Source organism: Tinamus guttatus, unplaced genomic scaffold (genome assembly GCF_059628265.1).
Source record: "Tinamus guttatus ecotype Peru unplaced genomic scaffold, ASM5962826v1 Tinamus_guttatus_pri_ptg000434l, whole genome shotgun sequence".
Classification (NCBI taxonomy): Eukaryota; Metazoa; Chordata; class Aves; order Tinamiformes; family Tinamidae; genus Tinamus; species Tinamus guttatus.
Genome location: NW_028288968.1, coordinates 1,013,844 through 1,033,525, shown reverse-complemented (window position 1 = coordinate 1,033,525; position 19,682 = coordinate 1,013,844). Strand labels below are relative to the sequence as shown.

Here is a 19,682-nt window from a genome sequence, read left to right as displayed (position 1 = left end):
ATTCTTTTTATCTGATTACAACACAAAGTGGGAGGGTTAAAAAGCAGGGGAAATGGTGCACTACACATTACCAGAGTGGATAGACAAGAAAAAAAAAGTCTGTTTTCCTCAAAAAAACATGTGGGTCAATAACAATCTAAGGATTAATTCTTGTGGGTAATGTGGGGTCCCAAAGGACTTGAGTGAGGAAGATATGGTCCTCACTTAGATTCACTTTGCAAGCATGTTCCTTCCAGGTAAGTTGACTAGGACAAGGTGCAAAGATAAGTGATGAAGGAGGAATATTTAAAAAGAAAGTCAGGAAAGTCTTAAAAAAAACAATCAATCAGACAAAAAACTTGAAGTTGAGGATAAAGAAAGAAATTGATGCAGTAGAAAAGTGGATCTAGGTGAATTCAGATGAAGAATAGAAGAGTGTGTATCTGTGGCTGTATCTGTACTGGAGACAAGTGCTGTACAAGGGAATGGAAGAATGCAAATCCATTGATAAGGGTAGGACTTCAAAAACGACAAGATTTAGATACAGAGATAATCAAATGACTTTGCCATTCTTGAACTGGGAACACAATATCCCTCAGGAACTATTAATAAGTGAATAAGGTCATTGTACCAAACCCTCAGGAATGTTTCACCTATTCCCATTAGGATTAGATCAAACCCATTTGAATTTGGAAGAATGAAAACATCTATGATGAGACTTGCACCCTCAGTTCTGGCCATAAAGAGTGAAATAGTGACAGAATGTGGAACCATACGAAATAAGTCTGGTCAAAATCTCCAAAGACTCTCTCCTTGCCCTGTGTAATATCACACGATTGTCAAAGATTCCTGCAGGCTTCACCCCTAGGAAAGGATAACCCAGATATACCCAGATCTTCTGGTCAGAATCTAGCTTTGATTGGAAAACAGCATGGTGAAATCCCCAAACTTCATAACTATATAGGTACAGAGCACCATAAAGGAATGAAACTAATTAGGTCAGTGCTAAGTCCACATAACCTCAGAGAGGTTTCAATCTCCCATCTTAGCACGCTCTTCATGCTGGATCTCATTGGGGACTCACTCAAGGACAGCAGTGAGGATGGTAATAACATGTATGTGAGAGAAGAGGAGAGAGGGAGTTCTCATATTACTGGGACTTCATTATTTCTGCAAGCTACAGCAAAACACATTTGCAGGTATTCTACAAGGAGTTATAAATAAGTAAAATTAAACTACCATCGAACCAACGAGTGCAGCTCACTTCATGCGACATTTTCCCTGAAAAAGCTCCATGACTTGATAACTGACAAAATCTGAGGATTTGAGGAGTGTATCACTGCTTGATATGAATAAAAGGCAGGGATGGAGGATATTGTTTTAAAGGGACTTACTCATTTGAAAACATTTAAGTAATAGAAGGAACCTACACACACACACGAGTCTACTTTCTAACGTGTTGAATGAAAAGACACTGTCTATGCTGGAAAATGCCCAAGCTATCTCTTTATTAAGGACCTTTCCTTTGGGTCCTGCTGCCGAGTCTGCTCTGAACAGGTTGACGTCTTGTCCTTAAAAATACCATCCTAATGTTGACTTCTGTCTTTGAATATGACTCGAAATGGACTGCAAAATAAGTATTACATGTGAATTCAAACTCAGAGCCTTGTCCAGGCAGTGAGGCTTTATGCTGTATGTCAGCCAAAGAAATTGTCTTTTTTTTTTTTTTTTCTGTTTCAATTAGAAAGAACATTAGGTCAATCAGATAAAACCACATTGGGAGGATTTCCTCTTTATGGCGCTTGCCTCTTCAATTATCTATAATGAACTTCCTCACAGCATTGCAAAGCTTTTTATATGCAAACGAATCCTGTTTTGGGGCTGCCACAATCACTGCTTGCTAATGAACTTGAAACAAGTGTTATCGGAAAGGTTACAGCACCAGTGGTGGGGGGAACAGGGATAAGGCTAGACTAGAAAGACCAGCCTGCAGAGCTGGGATTGGCCTGCAGGTAACATAGTTTACTATCTTCAAGCCCCATCCTCCAGACTGCTTCAGAAGCTTTTCTTGTTTGACAGACATCAAGCAAAATGCCCACTCTTGGGAAACGGCTGCTCAGCTGCAGATAGGACTTTCCCATCTTCCTGTTCCCCACTGTGCCAAGGAATCCTTTCTCCCAACCCCATTGATGGAAAAAAAAATAAAGAATGTTGCCAAGGTTAGTACTTATGCCAGAAGAGAGAAGGTCCAGGTCATGCTGGATGGGGACCTCAATCCCAAGTTATCACAGTTTCTTTCTGTAAACCAGAGCCACGCACAGGGAACACCTGATTTCTACCCAGGCTTGCTGCAGAAGGCATCTGCCCCATCTCACACATTTTTCTTCACTGGCACAAACCAATGGCCTGTTGTGCATTTTGCATTGATACATTGGCATAGTTTGCTGAAGTATTTGTCTGTGGTTGGAAGAGGCAGGTAAAAGGCAAGATTTGGAGGAATGTTAAAGCTAGGTAGCTTCAAAGATACATTTATGCACAATGTCGGCTGATGTGATTGCAAATGAACCCTCTTGCTCCCAATTTAATGTAGTCCATACCCGTTCTTCCTCTGCTTTTCTTACTCTTCATCTTTTTTTTTAGATTATCCCTCGTTTAGATTATGCCAGGACTGGAAAAGACTCCTTACATCATCAAGTCTCATTCTCTTGTCAGGAAAAATGCTTCTCTGACACTTTAGCCATTGTGTTTCAGCATTAATAGTACCCTAGGGACTAGTCATCATGGGACAGGATAACAGCAAGAGCAGGGAGCGTTGACACAGGGTGTAGCTCCTCAAGTGTTCCTTGGGGTCAGATAGACTCTTTCCACACCAGTCGTGCCTTGTCCATGATGGGGCATATGGCAATGCCCATACACAGATATTCAGTTTCCTGGGGACTCATCTGTGACTACTTGGTGCATAGCACCAAAGTTCCAAAAAGAGCAATCACATGCATTAAACAAACCCGTGCAAGACAATACCACAAAGATTTGCCATCTCTAACCCAAATTCTGTCCAAGGAGGTGAACACGATGGCCCATGAAGCCTTAGCCCCTGATAGAGCATATTAAGCTAGGTCTTATTAATGCAGGTAAGTTGCTGTGGAACTCAAGCTGTTTTGCCTCCATCCAGTTCCAGTGACTGTCTCTGATATCCTTGTTTTGCCATTTTAGCCTGGGAATGGTCAATTTGAGTGTGCCAGCAGCTGTCAAGCTCTTAATGCTGTTAGCATCGCCACGTAAGTGCAAATGAGAAAACAGGTTGCCCAGAGCGTTGTTCAGTCTGGCATCCCCACCTGGACGGATGGACCCTCTTAGGAGGACCAAGAAAGACTTCCAGACTTCACAGCAGCTATACGCTGGATAGCTGCTGGATTTTCTTCCTGCCCCTGGCCATGGATCAGCTCACACCCTCCGTGTGATGATTGATGGTTCTTGTAATTCTATTTCTGGTTGCTGCAAGTGCAGATGTTACACGTCTAATCCATTTCTTTATCTTCCTAAGCTGTTTGCTTCTGTAAGATGTTTCCACCATCTGCTCTAACAAGCTCCCAGGCTCTCATAAGCCATAAATTCCACTTGCAAGCCTTTCAGTTCCTTTCCATGCTCTCTAGGTCTGGATCAGTTGTTTCTCTTCCTCCTATCCCTTGCCCATGCCTTCAGGTTAAGCTTTCACGTGTTTCAGCAATTTGTTGTCTTCGCTTGTACAGAATGGACCTGGCCAGGGGTCCTCATCAAACGCTTCCTTTGACATGGGGCATCACAAGCTGGAATGGTGTTGCTGTCTGGGCTAGACAGGGTAGCTATACTATCACGGTGCTCTGCAGAAAGCAGGCAGTGTGCCAAATACAGCATGGAGAAGAAAATGTGGGGTCAGGACTGCCCTTGGCATGTAGGAGTTGAAGACACTTCAAAGGGGGAACATCAGGTTTGGACAAGTGATTAAAGAAGTATCAGTTATCATTCTGAACTGATCCTTTTTGAACAGATTGCTCCAAGTATAGAAACAGGCTTATCCAGAAATTTCACTGTAATTTATTTCCCATCTGCTAGAGGGAGCTTGTAAGGGGGAGCTAAATCCATTTATACTTTCCTGTCCCTTCCTAAGCCAAATCACAGTCTTCTAAACATCATAGACTCTGTGGCTTACAGAGTGCCTTGCTGAAGCCAGCTAGGGCTGTGCCTTTTGTACAGTGGGTGCATTTGTTTTTGAGGAGGCAAGAAGATATTCTTGGATTTTGGTTTTGGTTTATTCACTTGTATTGTGGCCCTCTCTGCTGACTTTCAATGGTCTCCTCCCTTCCCAGGACTGTCCACAGCTGCTGCAGGCCGAGAAGATCCTGGTGCCGGTAGAGGTGATCAAGCCGATCACGCTGAAGGCCAAGAACCTGCCCCAGCCGCAGTCGGGGCAGCGAGGCTATGAGTGCATCCTCAACATCCAGGGCAATGAGCAGCGGGTGCCTGCCTTGAGGTTCAACAGCTCCAGCGTGCAGTGCCAGAACACATCGGTGAGCAAGTCCCACTGCCTGGGGGATATGGGGAGACATGCAAAGGCCAAGGGGTACCTAGAGCACTGTCTTGGTGGGATTTGAGGTTGTGTTGCTGCTCTTTTGACATTATGTTTGTCTCATGCAAGCCATAGTCAGGGAAAGGAGGTAGTAGCTTGCAAACTGTCCTTTTGCTCTTTGGATCTGGCTTGTAGAAGTGTACAGTGGTTGCTCCCACGCATGGATCCCATACTGGGATGTACTAGAGCAACTGAGCCATGATCCCTAGACCTTATTCTATTCCCTTGCAGAGCCACATCCTTGTGCTGTGGTTATAGCACGATGTTTCTGCAGCCTCTGGTGAGCGATGTGGCATATAACCCCACGTAAACATCATGACAGATGCAATGGATCCAAAGGAGGATGAGATGTTAAAGACTTGAGTCAAGTCTTCCCCCAGTTACTGACTCACTGCACAACTTTTGGCAGGTTCCTTTGCCCCCTCACACCTCCATCTTCCCATCTGGGAAGTGTAGTACCAGTAATCCTTTTCTCAGAGATTTTATGTGAATCACAGTGGTGTCATGATAGCAATGCCAGCATCCGGGGCAAACACTGGTATCTGCCAGGAGCTGAGCATTTTGCGGTGGTGGTGTCCCAGCATTGCTTCTCAGGAGGTTTCCATGAGACTCAGATCTCCCAGATGTTAATTTGAGTCATCCACATTGCTACTGTTATGAGATGATTTATTAGTCAAAGAGCTAATTACAGGCTTCAGCCACTTCACTGCTGCTCCACCACTCCATGCGGGGCAGCTCTTGTTAAAATCCATCACAACATATTCTGCTGCATTAAGCACTATGTTGAAGATTATAGGCAGTTTATACATTTTACAATCTGTTTCAAACAACTTCCCGACAACCCTCTCATATATGTTTCTTTGCCCCTTTCCCTCCCCTACTATTTTTCATTACTGGGTAGTGGTCTGTGAATGTCCAAGTTCAGGATTTCATAGAAATGGATGGTTTGAGAAATTAAGAAGGCATTAAATACTTTTTTTTTTCCATTTTCTCTTACAACGGTGAAAGTCTGTAGCTTGAGCAGTATTATATGAATCTGAGCAGTGTGTCTGTGCATAAAATTGTAGCAGTGAAGAGAGCAGCCAGCCTTTAGAGTCACAAATTCTCTGAGATACGGAGGGATGAGCACAAGGTGTCTCAGAACTGTTTTAAATACTGTTGGGTTGGGAGGTGGCCTGACTTCCTTAATAGTCCTATAGATCTCAGTGTCCCAGTCTATGGTATGCAATAATTGAGCCTGGTTTGGGGATGCAGTGACGACTGTTCCCATGTCACCTGTGCTTTTGGACATGCACTAACTTTATGCCTCAGCCCTGCTCCAGAGATACCTCTCCAGCAGCCAAGAATACATCACCAGTTTGCTGATGGGGAGCCTGAGCACTGAAATGAAACTGGGTTGGCCTTAACATTTGTTTTGATACAAGAATACTCAGGGCTATCCCTGCAGTGCAGGGTGACAGAGCTGAATATCAAGCAAATGCCAAGGCACGTCATGGCCTCGCTGCTGCATGGTGTCTTGTCTCCTTGGAAGGAGTTTTTTGGGGGGAACAAGCCTAATCTCTTCTCAGATGTTTTTACCTGGTTTATGTTTTTATTTCTTATTTTTCCAATAAATGGTATCAAGTAGATACCAAAAGAGAAGTGAGACAGACAAAACAAACAAGCGTTCAAAAAGGGAAAAAAAAAACAGAGAAGCCCTCACTCGTAGCAGGTGACAAAGGACTCAGACAATAAGGAAGGAGTTTAGTATATATATATATTCATCACGATTATTTCCTTCTGTCAAAATTAGCATTCAGTCTGGAGTCAGTGTGATACAATGAGCCACAGAGTCTGCTGCAAGAGGTCACCTGGCATTAGAAACAGCTCTGTGAGCTTGTTTGCAAATTGAATTAACCTCCTTTAACAGAGCTTTTTTTTTTTGCTCAGCAGAGTTGCTGCATGAGACACTGAATGTAGCACCTGCATTGCAGGCTTGGAGAAGGTCCAAAGGAGGGTGGGAGGATGTGTTATGATGGTATGTCCCCAAGAGATGCTATTCTGCCAGCAGATCTTTCTGTTGGTGGTGCATGCTAGACTAAGCAATAATTCTTGGCTTGCTTTTCTCCATAAGCCTCAAGGTCTAGCCCCCTCCTTCTCCATCTCCCCATCATACAGGTGGCACAGCTGAGCTCAACTTCGGGTCTTGCAGAATAACTTCTTGCAGAATGCAGGCATTTTTCTTCATTTACACAGTCTGGGATCAGAAAAATAGGGCCTTAGCTCTTGTTCTTGATTGCATCGTTTTATATGGGCATAGCTGAGTTCAGAACTAAGTCTCCTATCTTAAGCAGGAGTTTTTTACGTGTCTGCAAGTTCCGCTATAAGATGTTCTAAGGACACCCAGGCGGGACCAGCCTATCCAGCTATCTGTCAGTCATGTCACATCCGTCACCGATGATGCTTAGGTGCTTGAGCCAGTCAATAGCCAGTTCTGTGTGTCTCCCTGGCTTTCCTGAAGATATTTCATTTGATAACATCAATAAATCACTGCAGGCAGCATGCTTCTGGACAATTATTGTCCTTGTCAAGTGGTTTGAGCCTCTCAACTCTGGGCTTCTTCCTCTACCACACCACCCAAGGCACGCAATTATCACTCAGAGAGACCCTGCCTGCCATTCTTTATTGCACTTAGGATAGCACTGCTGACAGTCTGGACATGGAGTGATAGGAGGAAATGAGGAGGAGAAGGAGTTGAGGAGGCCTATAAATAAACAAATTAATTAATAACGGAAAACTTCCGCAAGAATGGTTAGGACTACTGCTAAATCCATTAGATCAAACACGAACACCCCATGGAAAACACTGGGAGCCTCAACAGTTGCAAATGCTAAATGCCAGGGCAGCCAATGCAGCCAGCAAAGCTTGAGCATGAGGAACAGGGAGGGAGTTAAGAGGTTGCCCCTGTGTGCATTGCCATGGTCGTTGCCATGGTCATTGCCATTGCTAGCTTTGGTAATCCAGACATACATGCCCTCCTGATGGGAGCCTGTGTCTGGCCTCGGCACATACAAGTGGCACACACAAATTTCTAGCAGTGAGAACTCTGCTGATAATTTGCTCAAGTTCCTCATAGCTGTGAGACCCAGTGTGTTGTGAGACCTGGCGCAGCTGTGTCCTGTGTGACTTAGGGACAGGCAAAGCAAATGTGTTATTTTACTGACATTATTGCACTTGATTGAAAGTTCCCAGGAGTATCTCACTCTGCAGTGTAGCTCATGGAGAGGAGGGAGTGTGTAAAAGCAGAAAACACAGAAAAAAAAAAAGAACTACTATTCACACAGATGATGGGAAAGCACACTTTTGAGTGGTCAAGATGATACCCAGGAATAAGGGTCATACACACAGTTCTTAATTATTATGTCTCATTATTATTATTATTAATCTGCATTAAAGGAGCATAGAGAAACCCTAGTCACAGTTTGAGTTTCATTGCCCAAAGTGATACCAGGGCATAAAGATTCAGTCCCAGATCAGGGAAGCAAAGAGACCAAGGAGACAAGATAACTGTGGGTGAGGTTTCTGTCTCCTGTTTATAGACGGAGAGTTGATCCACAGGGGGATTAAAGCATTTACACAGTTTGTACAGTAGGTTGGTGACAAAGTCAGAGTTTATCCCCAGGCCCAAACCCTAATTGTAAAATTGTAATTGTAAAAGCAGTTCTTTGTGCTGCCAGGGAAAAGAGACTAACACCGAAATAATATTAAAGCACTGCTGGACTGCGGCTATTTTCCTGATATTTGAAATGTTAGAGGTACAAGGGGAAAAACATGATTTTAGTGCTCTTGGTTTATTGCTCTAATCGTGCCCAAGCCAAACTACCAAGGGACTTTACCTACCGATATAGACTCCTGGTAGCATGTGCTGAGCATACACCACTGTGAGCCTGCATGCAACAAGGATGCTTGTGCAGCTGAGTTTTGCTAATGAAGGATGCTTGAAGTAACAATATATCCAGAAGAGCCCGGAGAAGTTTACAGCTTCAGGTTTTTACAGGTTGGAATTCACCCACAATTTTGCAGACTTAGGGGTCAGATTTACATCTTATGAATAGTCCCGCATGTGCTGGAGAAAACTGTGTGAAGAAATATATAGACATATCCCTAATGGTGTGAATGTTGCTTGCAGAAGTTACCAGAAAGCACTGCTGTTAATCCTGGAGATCAATATATCTTTTTTTTTTTTTTCCCTCCTCTGAAACATACTTATATCTTATTTTTAAAGCTGAACAAATCCCTTTCAAAGTCTCCTGTTGAGCTCAGAGGGCTTTGAACAGGGACCATGATGGGCTGGTGGCCTCTGTGCATGCATCTCTGGCATGCAGCATTTACCTGCTACCATTTTGCAAACCTCTCTGTTCCCCTGCAAGTTAGACCAGTCTCCATCTGAGCAGGACAAGCATGGCAATGCAAACACAATTGCTCGTATTCTGGAGCTCTTCCATGGGGATCATCCTTGTTTATCCCCTCACGTCCATTTCCAGCTCTGGATGGAGTTTGCTGAGCTAACAAGTCTAGTATGTGTTTGCCCCCTTAGCCTCTGGCAGATAAGTTCTGAAATCCCAGCTGGGTTTCTGGTGCTGTCGCTTCGATCCTTGTTGGGATTAGAGGCTCATGGGGACTCCATCTGCCTGCCTAGGCTCTGCTGACAGCTAAATCCCAGCACATACACACATGAGGATCTACTGAGGCAGAAAGTAACGTTTGTCAAGCACTTGATGACTCAACTCGTTGAGTTAAAGTTGACCCGGGCTTCGGGATATCTGTTCTTTCCTATTTCCAGTCAGCCTTTGCAAAATGCTGTGTAAGGCAGACATTAACAAAACTCCTGAGTGGCAGAAGATTAATTATCTTCTACTTCTCAGGTGCTCTCCAGCCTCCCCTGACTTGATCCCAGTTCTGCAAAGCTGTGTCGTGAAAAGCCAATGTTGTGAATCCAGGCGGCTCTGCGTCATCTTGCCTCTTGCTGGCAGTGACACCAAGAAGTGTCATAAAAATGTTAATACTGAGTGAGATTGGCGGGTACAGCCCTGTCGCATGGGGCTCTGCTAACCTCTGACTGCTCTTTACTGCCATGGCAACCGCAAAGCAAATACCCATAAATACTTTACAACCAGATCGCAGTCACAACAACCTGTAGATTACTCGCTAATTGTATTTAGTTTGTCCAAAGAGAAATTGCTATCCAACCAGCACTCACTCTGCTGTAAAAGACAAATCATCATAGATGGCTTACTCTGCAATTATGTGGCAATTAGTGGTTGCAGAACCTACCTCTAATGGCTCGGAGCCAGACATCTCTGCGGAGAGTCTCAGTGAGGGGGATCTCTTCTGTGGTCTCTAAGACATGCCCAGTCTGACCAGACGGCTTATTGATTTGAATTTAGTCCCTTACTAGGAAAAATAAATAATTAAATAAATAAAACTCTTTTTCTTTAGAGTGGTTTCTGCCTTCAGCAACCATCATTGAAATGCTTCTTCCCCTCTCCCGTCATGGGACTTTTCGACTTTTGGTGAAGAGCTGGGTGAAAGCCATTGATGGAAGAAGGCAACAGAATCTCATGGGCCAGTAGATGAATCTTGTGTGAACTACACTGTGATAACCCCAAATATGTCTGAAAAAATATATGCACTAAGTGTCGTGTGTTGGAGTACTCTCGAGGTGAAGAGCTAGGAAGGGCCTCCAGAGATCAGCTCCCATTTCCTTCATTAAAGAGGATACTTGTACTGTGCATGAAAAAATATATTACAATGTATCTAACGCTTTACAAGATTTCCATGGATTTCTTGCTATATAATGTTGGAAACTGGATATCACCTACTCCAGCTGAAGCCTCTCTGGTTCTGACTAGATAAAAATAACTACCTCCTGGGGCTTACATATGTAACGAATTTGAGGTAGTGCATCTCCAAATAAGATTTGCTTGTTTTTTTGGCTGCAATATGGCACTGTTGATTCACAGTCTGTTTGTGATCTTCAGTAGTGCCCAGATCCTTTTTCTGCAGTACTGGCCAGCCACTCCAGCTTTAGGTTGTTTGCATTGATTACTCCTGCTGAAGAATACTTAGTACTTGTCTATATAGCATTTAATCTTGCGGATTTTGGCCGCATTCTGCAGTTTGGGCCCATTCTGGTTTACTTTGAATTCTTAACCATGTCTTTGGATATTCTTGCAGCCATTCTCAAAGCAGTGCCATTCACAAATGCTGTAAGCGTAGTCATCAAAGTCAGTCATGAAAATACAGAATAATACCAGACCTAGGATACAACTCCCTTTGAAACACATTGCCAATCCAAAAAAAAAAAAAAAAAAAAGAATTATGCTACTCATTTATTTATTTATTTATTTATTTATTTTTGGCAGCTTATGCATATGCCTTATGGTTCTATATGGCTTCTTTTGGATTGTGTTTCCCCAATTTGTTTATGGGAATCTCCTGTAGGACAGTAGCAAATACTCTACTGAAATCAAGATAAATCACATCTACCTCCTCTCCTTTATCCATGAAACCATTAAGCCTGTCAAAGAAGGAAATTACATTGGGTTGACACAATTTGTTCTTGACAAATCTATGCTGGCTGATTTTTATCACCTTATCATCTTGCACGTGCTTATAAATTGATTGTTTAATAATTTGATGTACTTTATTTCTGGGAAGCCAAGTTGGACTGACATGTCTATAATTATAGCGGACCTCCATTTTCCCCTCTGTCTAAGGCTTTTCCCATGATATGTTCCACTCTTGTTTTGTGAGATCTTACTCAGTTTCCAAGAAATTTGGAAAGTCACATTAGTGTTGATAATCTTACATACACACCCAGCATCTACAGAACACACGTATTAAGCACAGTTGTATTTATTTAGATGACACATCCACAATGAAACATATACACCTCAGAAATGCAATCAAGAGTGGACATTATACAGTTTAGAGCTTCACTTAGCAGCTGGAAGGTGAGCCCCACCACATGCAAATATGCTTTAATGTCTGAATATTCACCTAATAGAGAGCACTCATAGGCTATTGAGAGAGGGATATGACTTGCTCCATTGAGAACAGCCTGTCTGAGAGCTTCCCTTGGCTTCTTGTAGCTAATGGCAGGTGACAGCTCCGTTTTTCTTGTTCAAAGCCTGTGCATCACCTTTTGCCCCCCTTGACCCTTCCTCATCTCTGAGCACAATGTTAGTTTGTGTATTTTTTTTTTCTCTCCCACTTCTAGTATTCATATGAAGGGATGGAGATTAACAGCCTGCCGGTGGAACTGACGGTTGTGTGGAACGGGAATTTCAACATTGACAACCCAGCACAGAACAAAGGTAAAGAATTATTTCAACTTGTCCTTGGAAGCGGTAACCTTAGCAACGGGCTGCATCGTTCCCTGTACTTAACAAAGCAGCCACCATCTCCCTGTGCTGTCTGGTGCATACTTGTTCTCTGCACTCTGCAAATTAATAATTTTTTTTTGTGCTTTTCTTTTTCCCCTCTCTTCTCTATGAGCACCTCTTGCTTGCATTTCCTTCCCGCTTTTCTCGTGATCTTTGCTTCACTGCATATTTTTTGTGTCTTGTTTCCTTGTCTCTACCTTCTCCCGCTTTCCCCCTCTCTTTAGTTCTCCTGCAGTGATACTCTTTGAGCTGACATGCCAGGAGATTGGGCACTGTGTGCTTAGAGGCAATGTGATAATGAACAGGGGAAGGCAGAGGGGATAGAGAAAGGCTGTGGCTTGCCAGTGGGAAAAGGCTGGATGAAATGACCATGTCAAATGACTGAGACCCACCTCCTGTCCAGAGCAACACTCCACTTAATTACCATGCATGGCAAAAGATTGATATGCCTCTCACAGAGTGGTGATTGCTTGTCCAGCCATGACCCTGAGACAAGCATTTTTTCTGGAGATGGCAAAGTTTCTCCATCTCTTGCTTTATTTTCTCATTTTCTCCCTGTCTCTCTCCTTCTTGTGCTCTCAGTCTCCTCTCACCTCTCCTTGCAGTTTCTCACCCACCCTCAATCTGATGATTCCTGAGTAAGATTCCCACCATGGCATGCTGAAGGCGGAGAGCAATACAGGAGGCAGCTCCTCTGCCCATGGCATGAGCCCCTTCCCCTCCATCCTCCCCCTGCACCCTACTCCTGGTACTCCATGAATAATTTACAGAACAGCAATGTGAGTAACTTCCCATGTCCCCAGAGGCAGGACAGTGATGGAGCTTCCCACTCACTCACCCTGTCTCTGTTCTCTTCTTCTTGAAGAACAAAGAATGGTCCTCACACATGCAGCACATAGATCAAGAGGTGACCAATTGTGTGGCCACATTTGGCTACCCAACCCTGGCTCAGGTTAGAGTAGCTCCGAGAGGTCCTCCCCAAAACTGTGGCTCTTCAAGATTAAATTTGCCCAAGTCAATAAGACAGTCTTGAGACTCTTCTCCAGCCTTGAGGACAAGCAGCATGGCACAGCCCTTGCCCTTCACATGTTTTTGGATTGTGTAAACTATCACTCTCCAAGACATTGATTAGAAATAAATAGGAATGACCACAGGCTGTCCCAAATAAATAGCTTATATGAGACCATTGTGTTGTAGGGCAGGAAAAGCAGTGTGTAGCAGCACAGCATAGAACCACACCATGTGGTCCTATGGTCAGAGAATGGCTCCTGGGCTGCTTTATTTGCTAGCATAAACATAGTGTTTAAAAGTAAGTGCAAACCCCCGAGAGAGCTTTTGACAGTGTTTTTAAACAAACAGATTTTCTTCTCTGGAAAATAGGGAATGGGAAGCAGGATGCTTTATCTGAGAACAGCAGAAGCAGTAGCAGAAACAGTGTCCTTCAAAGTGCAGTTGTACCAAGTCATTCAAAGGTGAAATCTTCCGTCAATCTCCCCAAAAACCCTGAAGAAATAAGGAAGTCACTGCTTGTTAAGACAGAACCTGGGCAAGTAGGAAAGACTAAACTAAGCAAAACCCACCAAGGTGTTCGCAGAGATAGTCACCAAGACCACCACAAGCAGAGCATCTCAGCACATTTGGGGCAATGCTCTGTGCAACAGCAAACAGGAGACCTGCAGCCCACTGTGATTGACAGTTGTTCTGCAAGCTTTTCTTGCTCCCAATTTTAAGATATAAATAGTTTCCAAGCCTTTTTGGATATTGATCAAAACTTTCTGAATCTGGGAGGGAAAGAGGGGTACAAATATTAACAGACAGCTGGGGCTTTTCAGCACAAATGTCCAAGGCCTGTGAGATTTTGGATTGTGTGTATTAATAGTTGCAGATAAGACTTCAGCCACCTACAGACACAGCAGATGGAAACACAAAGCAAAAATCCTCCATCTCACAAAGAAAACTACTAACACCCACACAAAATATGAAAAAAAAAAAGGTGTAGTATGAAAGTCTGACTTCCACTACTTTCAGCCTCAGGGAGGAGAATTTCACTATTAGTCCCCTGTGCAACCCGGGCCTAAGTTTACACATCTATAAAATAAGGATAAATAAGGAGATCTAAAGAGACTGCAAAACAGTTGAGCTTTATTTGGAAAAAGGCTTTGACTTCTTCTAATCACATATTAACAGCCCGAGACTGAGCTGAACATTAATCTTTGGTGTCTATTAGAGGAGGATCAACTTAGTACTTCAAAGTGTAAACCAGACTGATTTTGTGGAGCAGAAGAGAGAAAGGCTGATTGCAAATCCCCAGTTTCATCCTGATACTGATCTATTCTGGATGTATGATTATCTCTTAGGATTTCTGTTCAGAAAGGGAGAAACCTGAAAGACCTTACCTTAATACCAAGTTCTGGGTTGCTGAGCACCAGAAAAATTCCCTATCCTCAAGTTTAAGCTCTGGGTAGACCAAGTGTATCAATACCATTTTAAAATGGAGTTTTGATGCTCAGACTGCTTAAAGTGTCAGTAGACTTTGATCAGGCAGTTTATGAAAAAAAGGAAAAGACTGAGTCATCACCCAAGCATGTTGCCCCCCAGTCTCCTGATCACAGCATCACTAAGAGCAGCAGCCTTCCTTCTGCTGCCAGCTTTCCCAAATATCCTGCACACAGGCAGGGGTCTGAACCAGGACGGCTTGAACTCCTTCTATTTGGTCCTGTCCTGCCCTGGGGACATGCAGCCCAGCACAGGTTCCTCCCTTCGCCTTCTCCTCATTTCCACCCTTGGACATCCCACCGTTCCCTTGCCTGTGTGCCTCTCTGAGGTCCTCTCTGTTTTCCTGTCCCCGCAGTGCACCTGTACAAGTGCGGGGCCATGCGTGACAGCTGTGGCCTGTGCCTGAAGGCTGACCCGGACTTCGAGTGCGGCTGGTGCGAGGGGCAGAGCCAGTGCACGCTGAAGCAGCACTGCCCAGCCCAGGACAGCCAGTGGTTGGAGCTGTCCAGCACCAAGGGCAAATGTACCAACCCCAAGATCACCCACGTAAGTCACCAATCTACAAGGAGCTCTGGTATTCCCTCTCATAAGGGACATAGTTTAGCAGGCGTGGTGGTCATGGTTTTACAGTTGGACTTGATTATCTTGAAGGTCTTTTCCAACCATATTGATTGTATAATTCTATACCCTGTTCTTGGTTAAGCTTTCCACTTTGTGTTTGGTGTGGTGAGGGCAGACGAAAACCGGACTCTGCTGATCAGGAATAGCCCTAAGCATCTTTGGGAATGGGAGTTCATTGTGGCCCTCAAAGTCGGGGGAACAACCAGAGGTATCTACAGCGAGTGATGTCAGAGAGTTTTCACCACACTCCACTAGGGCACAAATCAATGGTCCAAACCGTCTGCTAGTATAATCTGAGAAAGCCTGGATCATCCATGCTGCCCAGATAGGGCTTGCAGATGTGACAAGAAGCCTTTCAGGAGACCAGGATCTTCTAAAGGAGCATGAAAAGGAGGAGATGAAGTGGAAACAGGATGCTTTGGGAGCCCTCAAATGGACTGAGTGAAAATAATTAAATGGATATTTTTTAAAGCAGTCAAAAGCACTAGACGGAAAGAACAAAGGCAAGGAGAGTGTGAGGGAAGGAAATCAGGCTTCTGGTCTAGAGTGATGTTTGCTGGTGTTTTGGGATGCCTTCATCATAAAGACGACAGCATTTCCAGAGTCACAGAGACATGCTTTGATCCAAACCCTGCGGCTAGACTTTTTATGAAGAGAAAGTCACTAATTCTCCTTCTGCTCCAGAAGGGACATACTTCTAAAACTGCTGGCATTTCCTCCAACAGCTCCCAAAACTCTAGCAGATCATTGCAATATTCACTCATGAAATATTCCAACTGCCTAGTGCACTCATAAGTAGCTCTTTGGAAGTCTTTTTCTGAGCCATTAGCATGGAAGTAATCTCAAGTGACTGGATATATATTGCAGCTAATGGCACGTCTGGAGCGGTCGTTAAGAGCATGCATATTCTGGCAAGGATCCAGGGAAATATCTGTAGAGGAAGGAGGAGAAACCCCGTGTTTTCACACTTACACAGGCACATACATGCAACCCAGCATAGATATTCCCATAACCTGTAGTTATTTCCTAGCTCCCAAATTTATATCACCACTCAGTGGAATTAGGATTTCGGGACCTGCCCAGCTACAAAATGTTATTTAGGAATGACAATTTGAAGCATTAGGCTGGTATCAGGAGAGGGTGTGAATTGCTATGGGGTGTCATAGTATCCAAAAGAGAAGGTTCAGGCTTCCTGATGGTGTTCATTTCCCAGACCGTGCTTCCCTTTCTGGGGCTGGCAGGTCTCATTCCATCTCTTGATATGAAAACAGCTCAGCAATATCTTCTTTGTGTACACATCTTTGGGACCATGATTAGTTGAGGTTAAAAAAATCTCCTGTACACTCTCTTGGAGAACCTCTGGGTCTCCCATTTTAAGGAAATATGTGGATTTTGAAGGTAGCCTTTAAAAATTGAAAGTTGCGAAGTTGTGAGGGAAGGTGGATTTTCAGAGATTCTCTGCTAGTTTCACTCTGGGAAGCTCCTGATGACAATTTTAGAGCCATAGCGAAAGTTTTTGATAATCTTATGCCTGAGACAGAGAGAGAACCAGTTTGGCAAAATTTACAACTGAGTTTTTCTGAGTTCTGATGTGAAATTTTTATTTCAAGCTTACTTCTAGTGCTAATGAATAAAATTTCTAGAAACTTTCTACAACTTTTTTTTTCTCTGTTCAGTGAAATAGTATTAGCTTTACCAGCAACGAGCTCTTTCGAGGATAGATGAATCATAATTAACCAGATGCCTGTTTTACTGGAAAGTTACCTTGCAAACATTTGATGGCAGGTTTTATACCACACAAACAGAACCATGTCATTTCTCTTATCTTTCTCTTTTTATTTTTATTAAATATTGCATTGTATTGGATACTGTGATATATTCTAGTCTTCTAATGTCATTCAAATAAAATACTTTAGTTTTATCAGGGCAGAATTAGTTGACATAATCAAGTATTTCAAATAGAAAAAATATATTGGCCTGGAGCCTTCTGAAGGCATGTGGACTTTGGGACCTCAGGTATAACCAAGGTCCATCACTACAAGGGCCAGTTCAGTATGTGGGTTCCCCAGTTGGGCAGTTGGAGTGGATTGTGTTGCAGAGGTTGTTTGTATACGTCCAGGTTTTACAGGACCCAGGACAGGTCCAACTACCCATCTATGGTCATCTGTGTTTTTTAACTGTTAACTCTACAATTAAAGCAAAGACAAGCTCATTCAGGAAGTGGCTTATGGTTCCTAAAATAAAATATTCTCCAGAAGTGCCAGGTTCTCTCTCCATTTGTTGAAGATGGACCTTCTAAAAACTGGCCTTTCTTGGTTGCAAATAGCTGCCATTAGGCTCAACCTGGTGCCAGACCCAGCACTGGGACTTGGTCAAGAGCAGCCCGTGCTCACGCCAGTGCCTGGACTTTCCCTGCCAGCCAGGCGGCTATACAAGGGTCTAGCTGCCAACACTGGCCTGGCAAGACTCTTGGCTGATGGGTCTGGATCTCAGACAGGGAATATCCCCTTTCTGTCACCTCTCTCTGTGGACTGAGCCTTGCCAATGCTGGCAGATGGCAGCCATGGCATTCCGAACGGGCAGCAGGGAATTCCCTTTGAAAGCCACATTCGAAGCCCCTTTCAACTAGCCAGTCATATGGCAAAGCATTTGAGCAGAGTAAGTAATTGGAAGGGCAGAAATGAGATAATTACAGGCCTGCCCCATAATTCCCATGTTGTATTAATATCCAGGATACAACTCCAAGACTAATTTCTACCTAGCTCTAAGCAAGGGTGACAGGGGACATGCAGAGGGCTTTCCCATTTACACCACCCCTCTCCATATGCCAGAAGCATTACATGGAGATGCACAGCTCTAGGGCAAGGTAGTGGAAGTATTTATTGTGTGTGTAATGTGGGTTGAGTGTGGCCTTCATATCAGACAGCCAAGGGCCAAGGGGTGAATTTCAATGTCTGAGTAGTGATTTAGCTCAACTACCCAACAGAGAGGCTGCTGAGTGAGACGCAGAGATTGACCCTTGCTAAGATTGGGTGAAGGCCACACTGGAGTGCAAACATCAAGACATCAACTGCCAGGACTACTGAGATAGACATCCAACTTCTACATTCAGCTCAGCAGCTGCTAGCCCCAAAAATGACTCCCTCTGTTCTCCCATGTTGCCTTTTCCCTGGCGCAAGCTCCCCACTCAGGGCAGCTGAAGCTCTTTTGGAAATAAGTGTTAGCACATAGCAATTTGCTCCTGCTGTCTCAGACACTTACTCCCTTGTGTCTATTCTCTACCTAATCTGACACTTCATTTCTGTTGTGTCTCAGCTACTTTTTCAGATGAACATTTTCAGATGAGTTTGTGATGCATGACCAATCTCTCCCTCTAGAATAGATCAAAAGCTCCCTGTGCTTTGGGCTGGGAATTTAGAATTTTCAAGAGATTGGCTGAAGGCAATTATGTCCTTTTTGTGTTCTTGCTCCCATTCCTTCCCACTGTGTCCCACTGCTGCATTTCTGTGGCTCATGCCTATAAACTGGAGAGCTCAAGCACACTGCCAGGATACTTTTCTGCCACCCAGAAAACATCTGCTACTCATTTCTGGATATTTTGAAGACATTTAAAGGAGAGGAGATTAAATCTGGGGCAGCATTTTAGATACTGTGTGATTTGACCATGTATCAAGCATAACTGATGTATTTATGAGAGAGCTGGACCCCACATTTTGAGCCTGAAGTAGGCTTGGTCAACGTTCACAATTCTGATGTCTCTCATGGTCGAAAAGTTCTCCTGATACTGCCTCTTCTTTCATTGAGAAGACACTGATACCTTTACAGAAGTGTTTTGACGATTCTCCTTTTTCTTGGCTTTTTTTTTTTTTATTTTTCCAGATCAATCCAGTGACAGGCCCTCGGGAAGGAGGGACCAAAGTGACCATCCGTGGGGAGAATCTGGGGCTGGAGTTCAGAGATATTGCATCTCATGTCCGAGTGGCTGGAGTGGAGTGCAGACCCTTGGTGGAGGGGTACATCCCAGCAGAGCAGTGAGTTGGTTGTGTGGCGGATAATGGGCCACAGAATACCTAATAATAATTATTGCCACCTGTAAGCTTCTTTTAGGAGTGGGTTTCCCCTACTCTGGTGCAAAAAGACATTCTTGACTCAGAGTGCAAGAACTGATCATCTCTTTGTTACTGTATTTGAACTTCATATTTAGCTGACCCTTACAGCATGTGTCCTGTGAAGAGTTTCAGGTCCCCTTTATGAGTTTCTCAAATAGCAGCCACCACAGGTGGTTTAAATTCCTGTCTATGGGTTAGCAGTCCTGAGAAGCAGCTAAACCCAGCACTAGGCATTCCTTAAGATATAGAGATATAGCAGGCTCAGACAAAAGATTTAAATTTGGTGGGCAGAAGGATGCCAGTGGCCAGACTTCAGTGCAGTATTATTCCGTGTATTTAAGTGAAAACATGTTGATTTGCACTAGCTAAGAATTTGTACCACTGAATGCAAGCAGCCACGGGTCACTGCACTACAAAGAACAACTTTGGTCCCAGATTTGATGG

General features: G+C 43.8%; 1 protein-coding gene across 1 annotated transcript in view; it reads left to right on the top strand.

Moving 5' to 3' along the window:
- The window catches only part of PLXNA4 (plexin A4), a 404,602-nt gene that overhangs the window by 316,042 nt on the left and 68,878 nt on the right, over positions 1-19,682 (top strand). Inside the window, exons 10-13 of the mRNA XM_088531807.1 lie at positions 4,326-4,526; positions 11,847-11,943; positions 14,864-15,054; positions 19,009-19,160. Coding sequence (XP_088387933.1) covers positions 4,326-4,526; positions 11,847-11,943; positions 14,864-15,054; positions 19,009-19,160 — 641 coding nt within the window. The remainder of the gene's footprint in view (positions 1-4,325; positions 4,527-11,846; positions 11,944-14,863; positions 15,055-19,008; positions 19,161-19,682) is intronic.